At 34.4% G+C, this 16,568-nt stretch overlaps 2 protein-coding genes across 2 annotated transcripts in view; one reads left to right on the top strand and one right to left on the bottom strand.

Moving 5' to 3' along the window:
- Window positions 1-548: 548 nt before the first annotated feature.
- Smp_201730 (uncharacterized protein) lies at window positions 549-9,173 on the top strand (the record flags this gene model as incomplete). Its single annotated transcript, XM_018795554.1, has 2 exons — window positions 549-609; window positions 8,947-9,173. The coding sequence occupies 2 exons, from the start codon at window positions 549-551 to the stop codon at window positions 9,171-9,173; spliced, it is 288 nt and encodes a 95-aa protein (XP_018649855.1).
- Window positions 9,174-14,746: 5,573 nt separating this feature from the next.
- Smp_102400 (putative beta1,3-galactosyltransferase) overlaps window positions 14,747-16,568 on the bottom strand; it is a gene marked incomplete at its 5' end in the record, with an annotated part of 4,222 nt that continues 2,400 nt past the window's right edge. Inside the window, one exon of the mRNA XM_018795552.1 lies at window positions 14,747-15,559. Within this exon, the coding sequence (XP_018649854.1) occupies window positions 14,956-15,559 (604 nt within the window). The 3' untranslated portion in view covers window positions 14,747-14,955. The remainder of the gene's footprint in view (window positions 15,560-16,568) is intronic.

Here is a 16,568-nt window from a genome sequence, read left to right as displayed (position 1 = left end):
TTCACAACCTACAAGTCATCGGTGTATGAACATTTTATTTTTTTAATTTCAGTAGCGATACTCTTATTACATTGACTTCCCATATATTTGAGCTTACGATTTGACCTTCTGTGTTTACTGACTTTTTGGTCACTCACATATGTGGTGAATAACTTTAATACGGTTCAGTCAACATTTTACCTTAATTAATGCGAGTAAATTTTAAATTGCTCTGTTTGAAGAGACTGTTTGCATCTCTTTGTTATTTGAAATAGTAAAATATAGCCATTATTTAGTCTGTCATCTTAGTCAAAAGGACAATCTGGAGCGTCCAGTTGAACGTTTATTTTTTATCTCAGCCATATGGCGGAGAGAAGATAATCCTACTTGAAATTAGACTATATATATAGCGTGTGTGTGTCTGTGTATAATACGAAGGCAGTATGTGATTGTCAGTGACCGAAATCATGCTTGTAAATCACAATCATGTGCATAAATTAGTTTACGTGTAAACTAAACAATATATATATATATAGTAGTGGTGTGGATCTGAAACAGAATATATCATTATGACAGTTATGCGAAGAATTAAGTTAATTTGGAATAATATTTTCATTATCATCGTAGTATGTAAGTATAATCGTTTGTAAACTCTTATCCATTATTAATACTGTTACTATATGGTTCGTTTTTGAATGTTCGGGACATTAACTTTAACTGTGATTAATGACATACTTATTTTAACGAAAACCTATTGCCATCTAGCTGAAAAATTGCCTTAAATGTATCGTAAAATAGTTCACCTTAAATTTTACAGTTATTCATTATACAGTCAGTGAATATGCAAAATGTTTACAGGTTATGTAATCAGAACGTTTCTTCAAATATTTGATCTGTAATTACAGATTCAACAAAATCAGATCTCACAGTTGATGAGTATACTAAGAGGTTGATTTAGTCTGAAGTTTTCCATTTCTTTCAGAAGTGCTGATATCTGTATTTCTGCATTTGGATATCGGATGTTAACAGATTTCAGTAGGTATTATAACTCTACGTAAAATTTCATTATAAAGGATGCTTGGAAGTTTAAATAATCAAGAACATAATGTGTAAGTTATTCAGATATGATAATTGGGAGTATATGAATTGATTTACTAAGAATTCCCGAAATAGTGCAATTTAAGGCAGTTAGAACCAGATAAGCTCAAATGGACGTATTATATATGTAATTCGTAATCAGCGGGCAATCACGTACAAAGGAATCGTTAGTTCGCACGTCAGATTAGCTTGATACAAAAAATGACTAAAATGATAAGTGGTCCTACTAATATTATTATAAACTTAAAGAAATATACGATAATAACGAAATGAGAAAAGGAGTCTTTTGAAGGTGTAGTATGTAAATCCACCTCTGAGGTGTCAACTGGAGTGATAACTGGAGTTCGATCATATATATTAAGTAATAAGTAATGAGCTTACACTCTGATCAGTAATATATATCAAAGTTGATGATATATCAGACTTAATTTTACCTCATTACAAACTGTGTGTTCAGTAATTTTAGGTAGAAATTTTTCAGCTACTGGATTTGAATCTCATTTTTTTAAATAAAGGTGATCAGTTTGCAACCAAAACACTTCAATAATTGTTCGTAAACTAAAGTACCGTAGATTGAAAGTTACTTAAAATCTAATGTAGTCACTGAAATATGAATGATTGCTTTCAAAATATTCCAAAGTGAACCATGTTATCTTCTACAATTAATCAGCGAATGCATTTCTTCCTAAATCTCCAACGAAGAAATTAATGGCTCCGATATTTAGTATCACTCTCCAACTTATACTCAATAATGAAGATTTGACAATCTTTTTCAACTTCATTCGACTTGGAATCAGTGATAATGCATTATTGTGATGTGTATATAATATTATTGTGACTTTAAGCCCGAATAATTATCACGTGACTTATTCGCCAATCGGAACACGACTTATACAATCTTAGCATTGTGCCAAACCAACGACGTTCAACCGGTATGAGCAGCCTAGCGTCCTTATTGGTCCTTTTTCCTCCTAAACCTGCCAGTTGGGTCCAGGACACCAATACCAGCTTCCATCATACAATAATTTATATCAACCATACCTGGTTTCTATATAAGCCAGAGAGACAACATCACACCATAGCCAAAAAGTAATTGTGATCGTGAGAGATGGTAATTAATCAACTGAGCATAACTTAAGAACAGTAAATCGTATAATAATAGTCTATAGATCAAAATAAAGCTTATAATGAAAGGAATATAAATATACATGATCTAGTTACTCAATAGTTACAGAATTAGAACATATGTATGATATTAGTTCATTATTAGCTCTCAGAAGTTACCTATAACTTAATCTTCGCTAGGATATAACATGTATATACATATTCTGTGAAATCCCAATTGTTATAACGTATCAATTTGCCCTCTTAATATATATATATATATGTGTCCAATGATACAGGAAATACGTACGAGCAGTCTTGGGTGCTATTCGGTCCTTCCTATCTGCCTAGCCCAGCCGTTAAGTCCAGAACACAAATAACAGCCTCAGCAATATGAATCATTATTTACAAGCATACTGGGTTATATATATTAACCAAACAGACCACATATATCAAAAATAGAAAAATAACATTTGTACAGTAATTGGCCAATGTGGCTGTAGCTAGGGGGAAAGTAATCAATAATAATAGTTCCAAGGTCAAACTAAAGGTTATGATAAGAGGAACACAGAAACGATTAGGTCACTTATTTAACAACTATCCAATAGGAATAGGCGTATTACATTTGTCCATAAGTGGACCTCAGATTTATGATTCATAATTCGCCAGGGGATATAACACCTCCCCTTTTTGAGAAATCCGGAGTTGATATCCGGATTTTAAATTTCTCGAATTCACCCTCCCCCACGAAAGACTGTTGGATCCTCATATAGCCAAGTTACTATTAATGCGATATGTTTGTCACATTTAACAGGGAATGCATTAGAACTGAAGAGATCATGAGGATCGACGACATTTGATTTGAGGTCACCAGCTTTCGATTCTTGTGAAACAGTTTGCTTCAATTTTTTTGGAACCTCATTAGCAGATAATGAATCATAATCAGTGGATTCTTGATTATCATTTAATACATCTGACATTTTTCTCTCATTTTTATAAGAGAATTCAACAGGAACATATGAATCAGCGAAATAATCGGGATCTGGCAGAACAATTAGATAATTTTGATCATTAGATTCATTAGAAACATTTTTCGTATCATGATTAATTTCATTTGGCGCCTCTGTATTCAATACACTGCTCGATTTGTTTTCCGTTTCTTCATGGGCGGGTACTGCAGCAATTTTAATGGCGCTTAATAAGATATTGTCTCTCTGTGAACTGGACGATTCATTGCTCGCACGTTTTGTTTCAGGGTTAATAAGACTTGGACCGTGTACAGGGCATGTCTCTGAAACAGGTAGTACTGGGTTACTGGGCTGATCATGTATAACTGCTGCGCTTAAATTATTGCTTTGTATGGATTCATTGAGGCTTTCGCCGGCATATTCATTAGTTCTGTAATCGTTTTCCAGCTCTGTACGCAATTTTGAAATTAATGCGTCAACTTCCGTTGCACCCCCGAAGCATGGGTGATTCAGCAGCTTCGCGTGTAACTTGTCAATGAAATCCAATTGACTCTTTCTAAAGCGCTGCTCTTGTCGCTGGATTAGCAACTGAAATTGATCGGAAGTTAGAGCCATTTTTTTATGCAAATAATAATAATAAATCCAAAAAACACCGGCAATTATTATGGATTATTTAATTCCGAAATGACGTCAGCGGCTGCTGTATTTTTTTTCCAGAATCCCCATAACGTATCAATTTGCCCTCTTAATATATATATATATATATATATATATATGTGTCCAATGATACAGGAAATACGTACGAGCAGTCTTGGGTGCTATTCGGTCCTTCCTATCTGCCTAGCCCAGCCGTTAAGTCCAGAACACAAATAACAGCCTCAGCAATATGAATCATTATTTACAAGCATACTGGGTTATATATATTAACCAAACAGACCACATATATCAAAAATAGAAAAATAACATTTGTACAGTAATTGGCCAATGTGGCTGTAGCTAGGGGGAAAGTAATCAATAATAATAGTTCCAAGGTCAAACTAAAGGTTATGATAAGAGGAACACAGAAACGATTAGGTCACTTATTTAACAACTATCCAATAGGAATAGGCGTATTACATTTGTCCATAAATGGACCTCAGATTTATGATTCATAATTCGCCAGGGGATATAACACCAATAAATAGAAAATTGTATTTCTGACGTTTTGTGACTTAATATCGTTGTTTTCTTTGTACTATTTAAACTCGCGTCAATTTGATTCCATTAGTTATTTACTCTGGAAAAGTGGCTGACATTATGTTGGGAAACGTCAGTAATACAATTTTTATTTTCACTATGACTATATATATATTTTCATAGTTAAAATCATGAGTCAATTGAAACTAGACCACCAGGGAAAACCTGGAAGCACTGGACGGTCGTTTAGTCCTATTGTGGGACTCCTCAGCAGTGAGCATCCACGAACCCGCCTCGTGAGATTCGAACCCAGGACTTACCAGTCTCACGCCAAAGCGCTTAACCATATGCTCACTAGTGACTGACTTCAAGAGATATTTCCTAGAGTTCTAGTGAGAAGTAGTGACCAGTGTAGTTCAACCACGTCTGTTTTGAGATATCAACTCACTGAAGACAATTGGTGAACGGTTGCTCAACCTCGTGGATTGGTTAAAGTTAGACATTGACACCATCGGATGACGGCTCAGTGGTCTAGTGGTTAAGCGCTCTGGCGCGAGACTGGTAGGTCCTGGTTTAGCTTCGATTGACTCATGATTTAAACTACTAAATATTATTTCGCAAGAAACTGAAAGTATAGGCTGAGTAAAGTCTTAATTTCTGTCATTTCATTTGTTTAAGATAATGTAAAAACGTTGAATTCATAAGCGAATTAGTTTATTTTCAATGAATAATATGTAGACCACTAAATTATTTCGGTATTATCACATTGTGATAGGTTAATGATGCTTATATCAAAAAGTATTATTATTATTATTGTAATTTAATGGTTGAGTTCATGAGTCAATTAAAGATAAACCACCATGGAAAAGCTGGAACCACTGAACAGCCCTTTCATCGTAGTATGAGATTCCTCAGCAGTGTGCATCCACGATTCCACTCGCGGGATTCAAACACATCACCTTTGGCCTCCTGCGTGAACACTTAACCTCTATACCGAAGGTGCTGGGTTCGAATCCCGCGAGTAAGATTGTGGTTGCGCACTACTGAAGAATCCCATACTATAATGAAAAGGCGGTTCAGTAGTTTCAGGTTTTCCATGGTGGTTTAACCTTAATTGACTCATGGACTCAACTATTAAATTACTACAATCTCCACAATAAACCCTTCTGATAATACTATTATTATGTTTTTATTCAGTTCTTTAAGTGAACGAAAGTGCGATTACACATTTTCACAATACATGAATTTGTCGAACTCAAACGTGTCTAAATTCATTTGGTATTGTTTGTTTGTATCATCCCATTTTTGTTTAGAACTGAAATTGATCAGTCTTTTATTCACATACGTGAATACTGTATGTATTTGCTGGGATTATCCTGCAAATTACTCGCAATAGACATGACAAGCTCAGGATACATTAAGAAGCATTTTATCCAATCAGCGTTTGATTAGAAGTTTTGCTAGAAATATCGCGAAAATGAAAAGTCACATGTAGAGGTTCTGATTGGCTGATTATTACACTACTACTATGTTAAGTAGTATTCTAGAATTTTCAGGAAAACCCAAGGACTTCTAAAATACGATAAAAACCCTATATTTTCTGTACATCAATCAACCTTTGGAGTAAAGTACTTCTCGTATATTTTGTGCCTTTTCTCTCGAGTTGAAGTCGCTGTGTAGTTCTAGCTTGGGGGTTAAGAAACTAGCTTAGGATCCGAATATAGCGTTCAATCAAGAAGACTTATCAGTATTGTCTCGATATAGCCTTAATTCACAAGCATTCTAAGCAAAGATAGTTAATGGCTCATGGTTACACAATTTAGTAATCTATTTAACGTATCACAGTGAAAAACAAACTATTCAATTTCAATATAATTTAATGTAAATTAAGTTCACAATTTCTATTTGGTTAATTTAATATTCAACCGTAAAATCGATTTAGTGATCTTGTAGGGCTATTTGAAAGTATTATGTTACCTTATTCAATTTTTAAAAAAGATAATTAACAAAATTTATTCGTAAATTTGTGTAAATTTTCTAATTTTCACAAGATTGAATTACTTAATTCAATTTTAAACTGTAAACTTAATTTACATTATACTGTTTCACAATAAAAGTGATATCCTTTCATTGACAGTTTATTACTCTGGTCATGTGATATGTATATCTTTCATAGTTGAGATTATGAGTCAATTGAAGCTAGACCATCATGGAAAACCTCGAAGCACTGGACGGCCGTTTCGTTCTATTGTGGAACTCCTCAGCAGTGCACATCCACGATTCCGCCTCGTGGGATTCGAACCCGGGACCTACCAGTCTCGCGCCAGACCACTGAGCCGGCATCCGATGGTGTTAATGTCTAACTTCAACCAATCCACGAAATTGAAACGTACAGAATAAATATCACGTTTTAGTTCATTTTTGGAGCTGCTCAGAATATATACTTGTAGCTGTCTCTTTATAAGAGATCTGAGTCAGTATGGTGATATCTGTCATATCTTAGGACTGCTAACCAAAATCACGTACTTAAGTCACCAAACAGAATTCTAATTCTAATGTTGTGTATTCCTCATCTGTTATTTTTGCTATAACATAGTGCCTCTGACATGGCCAATTATACACCTGACCAGCACTATTGAGCTTGATCCGATGCGGCTAAGTTCTGGGTGGTTCTCTATCCTCAATCTTTTCTCTATGCCATACCTTGAGTCCAAATAGTCAAGAGTAAACATCCCCTATCTTATATTTCAAACATCTGGGTTAATGCACAAACATACTGAACTGCATCGAACCAAAAAAATGAAAAATATCAATTACATATAAAAGAGCTTGCAGTGGCTGGGAATAGTGCAACCTGTAATTAATGGACTGGCAACACATTAAGGATAATAAGTCCTATGACTGTAGGTAATGGGTTTAAAGATAGCTTATGATAAATGAAACATATATACATAGTATTCTACTTGCTTAATGATTATACCATAAGAAAATATAAAACAATAATCCATAAGATAGTTCTGGGAGTTGCCAATCCTTCAATCTTCGTACCGATACATCAATGTTGAAATTGCTTCATAGTCGAATTATTATTAATTCAAAGCAAACTGAATCTTTAAATCTAACTCAAAAAATATAGTCAAAAACAAAGGTTCAGAAGGGGTTTTGTGGAGATTTCAGTATTTCTTCATAGTTGAAATCATGAGTCAATTGAAGTTAGACCATCATGGAAAACCTGGAAGCACTGGACGGCCGTTTCGTTCTATTATGGGACTCCTCAGCAGTGCGCATCCACGATCCCGCCTCGTGAGATTCGAACTCAGGACCTACCAGTCTCGCGCGCGAGCACTTAACCGATAGACCACTGATCTGGCTGGCATCCAACGGTGTTAATGTCTAACTTCGAACAATCCACGATGTTTGAGCGAACGTTCACCAATTGTCTTCAGTGAGTTGATACCTCTACAACAGACTTGGTTGAACTCCAGGTTTTCCATGGTAGTCTAGCTTCAATTGACTCATGATTTCAACTAGTGAAAAAACAAAGGAGACGGAAAAGTCAATACCTAAGAAGTTGATGAAGATTGAAAATGTTAGGACTAAGTGCAAACATAATAATATAGTTTCCTGATACTCTCTGCTAACTATTGACTTTTAGCTTAGCCAAATCATTCAAAATTCCTTGCTTATCAACAAAACCTCAACCTTCTGTCTACAATTAAACTGAATAATCTCACATAATAGATTAATGAAATATTTGTGTAAGCCTAATGAATATAAATGAGAATTCCTAAAGTTTTGCAACTTAGTTTAAGCTGCTTCATCAGAGGGTAGAGAAATAAATAAATAACCGGACATATATTTATTTAGTTTCTGAGGAAGCAGTTTGAAATTATCCAGTTCAACCTTGGTAATGCTATACACTGAGTAATTTCACGTTTTTATCTGTTCTAATGCAGCCTTAAAGAAGTCTGAGTAAAGAAAGAAGACGCAGAAACCTCACATGGATGTATTTGACATATTTCTTTACTTCAGTTCACGTGAGTGAACGCAAAAATAAAACTTTTTACAATCTGAAGTTGATTGAATGGAATTCAGAAAAATCTTCAAAATCTAACTTAACATCAGTCTATATCATGTTGAATAAATGCAGTAGGATAGGGCTTTTAATTTTATTAACCTGTTTATATCTTTTTACTTAAAAACAGGATCTTAACCTCCATAGCCTTTACATAGTTGTCTTACTATTTGATAGTTTTAGCAACTAGCGTTGAGAGAAACTGATCCGGTAATAGGCGATTTCTAAATTTACTCAGTTTGTTATAATACTCAGTCATCTTCAATACTGTTATTGATATCTGTTAATATGTCGACCGAATTGAGCTTCATCGAGCTTCATCATATTACTCATTAAAAGTTGCAGAGCTCTTTTAAAGACCAGTCATTAGTGCTTCAATTTAAAATTCGTTGTCTAGTATTCACTTTCTATTAACGATTCTCAAGTTGATATCAGTCCAAGATGGTAATGAACATCCAACAGCACAATCACCACCAGCCATAGCTTTTCCATAGAAATCTACTTTTTTGTGATATTTCAATGTATGAAAGTGTTTTTTCTTTCCAGTTATATGTACATCAAGTGAATTTTGGAGAGAAAATAATTTACCCTGTAAAAATCTTGGGACATTTTGTCGTAAATTACCATTTAGTCAAAGATGCTGTGATACAACAGTATGCGATTTGAAAGCACCCTTCTCCGGCACATGTGTACGATGTTTAGATAAAGGTAGATTTTGTTTACGAAGTCGTGAATGTTGTGACAAATATTGTTTTTTCTTTAAATGTCGTTAATTGTAATAAAGAAATAACTTGTAAATTGATAAACAAATTAAGTTGTTCAAGTAAAAATATATACATTTTACCATTTTTCGTTCTGTTCGTTTTAATGTATATATCACTGTGGATAGATGAATAAATAACAGTCCTGTTAATTGGTTTACAAAATATTTTGGCGTTTATTCATTGTCAAATCCATAGACAGACTTTAATACGAAGACTTGATAACAATTAAAATCCTTGAAAATATAATTTTATTTAAACACATAAATATTGGTAAAAAGAGGCAACAGATATATATGCACAAACAAATCTCATTTGATTTGTGTGAGGGCTGTGATACTGTCCAGGTGCCCAAACTGAAGCAGGTGGTTTTCTCAGGAGGCCACACCCAGAGCCTTTGACCTAATGGTCTGATCCACAAGGCAGTAGAGCGTCGTCAGGAGATGCAGTTTCATGGTAGCCGGTTACCAACAAATGGTTCATACGCCATTTGTTCCTTCAGGATCCTGGAGCCCATGTGCACCATAGGCTTGAAATCAGGGTTTTCCAACTCCCCTAGCTAGACTCTCCGTATCCACCAACCTGGTTGAAGTTCCAGATATTCGCTTTTCGTCTTTCAATTTTGTAAACAACACTCTTGATGTGAGAAGGCAATGAGCAGGACTTCTCTGGCAGATGCTGTGTACGCGTGACCGTTTGTGTGCATTACGAAAGAGAGGGTGGCCCCTCGCCACTCTCGGCCGTACCAGGGCATAAGACTACTGTAATATCATAGAAAATAAAACATTGTATGATGATCCATAAATTCTGAATCATATTCTGTTGATCTTATTAAGATATACATTCCATAAATAACTGGTCAATATAACATAGCACTGAGCATTATTAAACAAGAGAAAATATCAGTACTTAACATAACTTCGCCAAAAATTCAACGTGAGACAAGTTTCAAAGAGTAGGGCGCGCAAAAAAGCTGGGCAAAGCGAGGAATAATTGTTATTACAATTATTGAAATAAACCGAAGCTTCGAAATGCAAATTTAAATAGATGTGACACGAGATGTCCTAATAAAAAAATATAACATTAAATTGTTTGAACTAAACTACTTGTCTGAATTAAGTAGTAAGAAAGAAAAGGAATAAGAATGAAGCTATTTGACAACCAACAAAAATCGAAGTCACATTATTTAATAAATTGTGACAACAAAGTGCAGATTATAAGTAAAACTAAACAATCCGGAGCAGACAGTGAGTGGGTTGTATCAAGTTGTATTGGAATTTGGTCATATTACTTTATACAATATAAATATGTGGGCGGAAAAGCTAACATTAGTTCAATGTTAAATTTGTATTGACTTATGTAGGTATATAACCGAGAAATGATATGATAGATGGATGATCAGAATATAACGTCAACGAGTTAAACAAATGTTATTTATTTAGAAGTGAGAAAAACATCAAGTGATTTGATAAATTATATGGAAGAATATAGTATGCAAATAGCATGTATTTCAAATTAGTTAACTGATGCTGTAAAATACTATTCGATTTGTTTTTTATTTAAACACATAAACATTGATACAAGGAAGTGCCATATATATATATATATATATATATAAACCAAGGCAGGTAGTTTTCTTAGGAAGCCACTCCGCGAGTCTTTGACCTGAAGGTTTAATTCATAAGGCAGCGGAGCAACGTAAGGAGTTGCAGTCCCACGACAGCTAGTGACTAACAATTGGTTCATACGCCATTTGTTCCCTCTGGATCCTGGGGCCCATGTGCACCATTGGTTTAGAATCAGGGTTTTCAAAATCCCCTAGGTGGACGCGCCGTGTCCACCAACCTGGTTAAAGTGCCGGGTATTCGCTTTTCGCCCTCTCAATTTCGTAAACAACACTCCCGCCACGAAAAGGCAGTGAATAGGACTTCCCTGGAAATGGTTGTATACGCGTGACCATATGAAAGCATTTCGAGAGGGAGAGCTGAATCTCCTCACCCTCAGTCGTACCAGAGCATCTGGGTACCCTCCATTTGATAAACTAATTTGAATAGTTAGATCAACAACTTGTAAAAAGAAAATCCGGTTTGTCTACTTGAAAATAAGTGTTGTTTTTGAAGCTTGAATGGCTAAGCGCTTGATAGTTTTTGAGATACTCCTTAGGGCGTAATATATAATGGACGACAGTTGCTTAGTGCTTAACTCATTATCTATTCTAAATAGACAAGCTTACATAAAACTTTCCAAGGTCTTCGCTATATATTTCTTACTGTCAACTGGAAATTGTTTAGGGCTAAGAAGAAATAACTCCCCATAATAACTATCAACCTGTCAGTCTTTTGATGTTATTCTTGAAAGAAGAACAGTTAACTGAATCTTTTAAAACCAAATCGTAGTCAATGTGTTCCCTACAGTTAAGACTAGATGGCCAAACAGTATAATTAATAACTGAAGATCAGAAAGTTAAATAGTTGAAGCCAAAAACAGAAATCAGTATTATATTCAGAATTTCACTTCATTGTTACGTGATGTTTATGCATAACATAACTACTGTCAAACTTTAAATAAGCTGAAAAAAGTTTATAATTTTCAAAATATTATTATGAACATACTCAAGACGAGAACTTATTCCAATCAACAGATAAAACAGTAGAAAGTATAATGTAGTACTCAGAAAGTGTAAATAGTATATTTGTACTAGATATCTTGATTTATTAATAATAATCAATGATAAAGACAGGAAATTTTCGCAGTGAAAATTAGTTAGAAATAATCAGTTTTTATCAGAATGGGGATTTGTAGAGATTGTAGTAAGTTGAACAGTTGAATTTATGATTTGATCTAAGCTAAACCACCAATGAAAACCTGGAAGCATTGAACGACTGTCTCGTTCAACAATAGGACTCTTCAGTGGTCTAGAATTTAGGTGTTCGCGCGTGAGATAAAAGATCCTAGGTTCGAGTCATAAGTGCAGGATCGTGGATGAACAAGGCTGAGTTGTTGAAATGACCGTCCCAGTATTTCCAGGTTTTCCATGGTGATCTAGTTTAGATCGGCTCATGAATTTATTTGTTCAAATTAAGTTTTAGAATGTTATACAAATATAAATGTAAAATAACTTCTGTTCATATTCGAATAAGAGTTAGGTTCTTACACTCAATTATGTAGACTATCATTAATAAACTACCTTATTGTTAATATGCATATTAATCAAAAGTATAAATATTTTTCTTCTTTAATAAGAAAACTAACTTTTAATAAATTTTACTCCAAATCATAAAGAATTCAGATTTACATTAATAATAGGTAACATTTCAGGTGAGACTGTAATTTATGGACAACCAATCAGGTATAAGAAAATAGGCTTCTGATTTTGGTGTGAAAGTTACTCATCCATGTGGCTAAGTAGCCTTCTGGCATTTTAGCTGATGTCATTTCGTGATGAAAACCCAAAATGTAATTCCTAACCCTAACCATCAACTACAAAATATAATTCTGTTTTCTCATATTGGTTTATAACCTTCATTTGGTCCTGGTTATTAGGTGGACACCCTCAAGGTCACGTTAGAGTCGCTCAAATGTCGTCCACATTTCACATATCTGACTTTAAAGAATTTTTTGACAAACAGTTTAACTTGATGTGAGTAAAATGAAAGTAAAATAAAATAAAATTCTTAAAATAATATAATTCTATTTTGTTCACATTAATAAATCGGCTTAGAAACAACATATCATTTGTATGATACCCATAGTTTCACAAAGGTCAATATGAATATTTGTGGATCATTACCCCCAAATGCCCTGGTACGGCCGAGAGTGGGGAGGGGCCACCCTCCTTCTCGAAACGCTCTCACATAGCCACGTGTATACAGCCATTTCCAGGGAAGTCCTACTCACTGCCTTCTCGTGGCGGGGTGTTCACGAAATTGAGAGGACGAAAAGCGAATGTCCGGCGCTTTAACCGGACTGGTGGACACGGCGCGTCCACCTAGGGGAGTTGGAAAACCCTGATTCCAAACCAATGGTGCACATGGGCTCCAGGATCCTGAAGGAACAAATGGCATATGAATCAATCGTTGGTGACTGGCTACCATGAGACTGCATCTCCTCACGATGCTCCACTGCCTTGTGGATCAGACCATTAGGTCAAAGGCTCTGGGTGTGGCCCCCTGAGAAAAGCACCTGCTTCAGTTTGGGCACCTGGACAGTATCACAGTCCTCCCACTACTCAAATGAGATTTGTTTGTGCATATATATCTGGTGCCCCTTTTTACCAATATTTATGTGTTTAAATAAATAAATAAATCTTTATATAAAATCTATGTTATTTGAACTCCTAGATGTGTATAATGTTAGTAATGAGTTTTTTTACCTTCAGTAGCTGAATCGACAATCACTGACTCACTTTAACACATTCATCCATTTTTCAACCCTTGTTCGTTTTTACTATTTTCAAATTTAATTAATCCAAAGTATCATGATTTTTCAATATATGGCCATATAAAGTTCAATTTCGAGCTAACTGTTATAACGTGTGAGTGCGTGCGTGCCCTGTTTGATATATATGAACGTTTTAAGACCGCCAATTAGAGAGCAGCGAATTTATCGAACGCCCAATGATACACAAAAGCTGTATGAGCAGTCTTGAGTACTTATCAGTCCTGCTTTCTGACTAGCCCAGCTAGTTAAGTCCAGAACACCAATAACAGCCTCTGCAATATGAATCATTATTCTCAAATATATTGGGTTTATATACCAAACAAACTGACCACATTGTACCAATAAAATAGAAAATAACATTTGTACAATATTTGGCCAAATGTGGCTGTGAATAGGGGGAACAGTAATTAATGGACTAGGGATAACTCAAGAATTGTAAATCGTATAATAATAGTTTATACGTCAAAACAAAGCTTATAATAAGAGGGATATAGATATGAATAGTTTAGTTAGTAAAAATATACCCATAGTATTGGTCCATAAATAATCCTCAAAGTTACCACTCATAAATCTCCACGGGATATAACACTGACTACTCAAGTAACAAATTTAAAAAAGTTTATTCCAACATGTTAGTATAAACTTATTTTTCATGTTATCAGATCTGAAAGTTCAAGGCCCACTAAAGTGTGATGTCGTGAATGAAGATTGCTGAAGACTCTTATACTAGTATTAGATACATTTATCTAATACTTCAGAGTTTTTAATGATTCTCAGGTTAACGTCAGTCAATGATTTAAACTAATTTCAAACTAGAAAGTGTTCACAAATCGTCATTTTTTAAATATCTGTTTTACATTAGTACCAGTTTGTTGTAATGTAATTCACTTAATAGATAAGGGTCATTAATCTGTAAAGCTTTTCAGTATGGGGTTGTGGAGATTAGTATCTTATCGATTGAGACCATGAACCGGTTGATGGACATCCAGTGCTTCCAGGATTTCAATGGTGGTCTAACCGGTCAACCGGTTCATGATCTCAATGTAAAGCTTTTGTTTTGATAATGCATACTCTTAACTACAGAAGTATGAAGACTGTAAATAATTCACACAATACCAGATGATAAGTATCAAAAGAACATATTTGATTGTCGCAGTATAGATGTATATTTGTCTTGTAAAATAAGTCAATATAATTTTAAATAAATGGAAACAAATATTATATTTAACAGTATAATAATATTAGTAACTGAACGTTTGATCTAATTTCACATTAAGTAGATTGAAAGAAGCATATAAATTATTACGTAACTGTCTTTAAATTATTGATTAGTCAATAGGGTAATGTATATAATTTAATCAATCCCCATACTATGTGCAACAACTTCACGCCACATCTCTTGTACTGTAAGTGGATAGAATTCATTGTAAAATGATACTAAAAAGATACAGTCTGCAAGTAAACCTTCTTCTTTTGCAGGTTTCAAGTTCAAATAACTATGTCCATCTTGAAATCGCAACCTTGGTATACCTAGATTTTGTGCTAAAATTCCTGTTACATAGACATCATCTATCCATATAGGTGGTTGAAACATTGAACACCAATATAAGTAGGGTGCCAGTTTCATATCCATAATATATCCAAAACCTTCGCAATATGTTGGAAATATTTTTTCGGGATATTCTTTATCACTTATTTCCCACTTGGAATGTTTAATACTGTTTGGTCGTACAACCTTAATATTACTTGTAGCAGTACAGTAGAATAAACCCTTGAGGTCGTTATGTTTCAATTCTAAGTAGCGTGTCAAATGAAATATATCTACAAAAGTGTCATCATCTACTTTGACTAGAAATGGCACATTGTTACAGTAACCTTGACTAATCCACTCCATAATTGTTATATGTTTCCTCGTCATATTGTAGTAATTTTCCAGAAATGCTCGTTGAACAACGTCACTATAATCAAAAAAAGAATAGGTTGAGAAAGGATATGCACCTGAATAAAGCTAAAGCATTAAGGAAAGATAAGAAAGCAACCGACGATCGTATTGATGCTGTGTTCATAATTTAGTCTTCATCACTAAGCGATATTTATGGATTTAGAAAATTGACCGATAATTATGAAGTAATCACTGTTTCATCCAGGTACTGTTTATCTTTAGGAAATAGAATAAATATTTGACATCCCATTTATTTACTAATGATTTATGTTGTTGGCTTTCAGAGACACTTTTGGAGTTAGGGTTAGTGTTATAATAGCTTACAACTCACTCATGATATTCATGTTTGTAAAGAAGATGTATTTTCAGTACTTCTAAGAAGAAACTTCGTTCCTGGATTTGAATCTCAAGAGGCGGGATCGTGGATGCACACTGCTGAGGAGTCCCATAATAAGACGAAACGGCCGTCCAGTGCTTCCAGGTTTTCCATGATAGTCTAACTTCAATTGACTCATGATTTCAACTATGAAAAAACTTCGTTTCCTTAATAATTTTGATTGTAATTACTGTTCTGTAAAAAGACTTTAGTGTTGGACTACTATGATAGTCCAGAATTAAACAAGGGGAGATTAAGAAAAAAGGTAATTAATAATATTTCATAAGTTTTGAGTTTTAACAATTACTGCATGTGAAATAAAAATTAGTGACGTTTTGAAAGTTAGATATCTTGTTGAATAGATTAAAATAATGAAACTGATTTAATGTTTGAATGATCCATTAGCAATGGTAATTAATGAAAGTACCTAATGACCACACTTCGTATATTTTCGGTAATATATTGATTTATTTATAACTAAAAATTAAATTCACTTAGTATTGTTTGTTTGAATCTTCCCGTTGATGTTTAGGACTGCAACTGGTTAGTCTCTTTGTTTACAGTGCTTGTGAATTAAAGCAATATCGAGGCGATACGCACAGTATGCACATATGCCAATAAGAGACTGACCAGTTGCAGAGATCGGAAG

Source organism: Schistosoma mansoni, chromosome 2 (assembly GCF_000237925.1).
Source record: "Schistosoma mansoni strain Puerto Rico chromosome 2, complete genome".
Lineage (NCBI taxonomy): Eukaryota > Metazoa > Platyhelminthes > Trematoda > Strigeidida > Schistosomatidae > Schistosoma > Schistosoma mansoni.
This window is presented reverse-complemented; position numbering and strand designations above follow the sequence as displayed.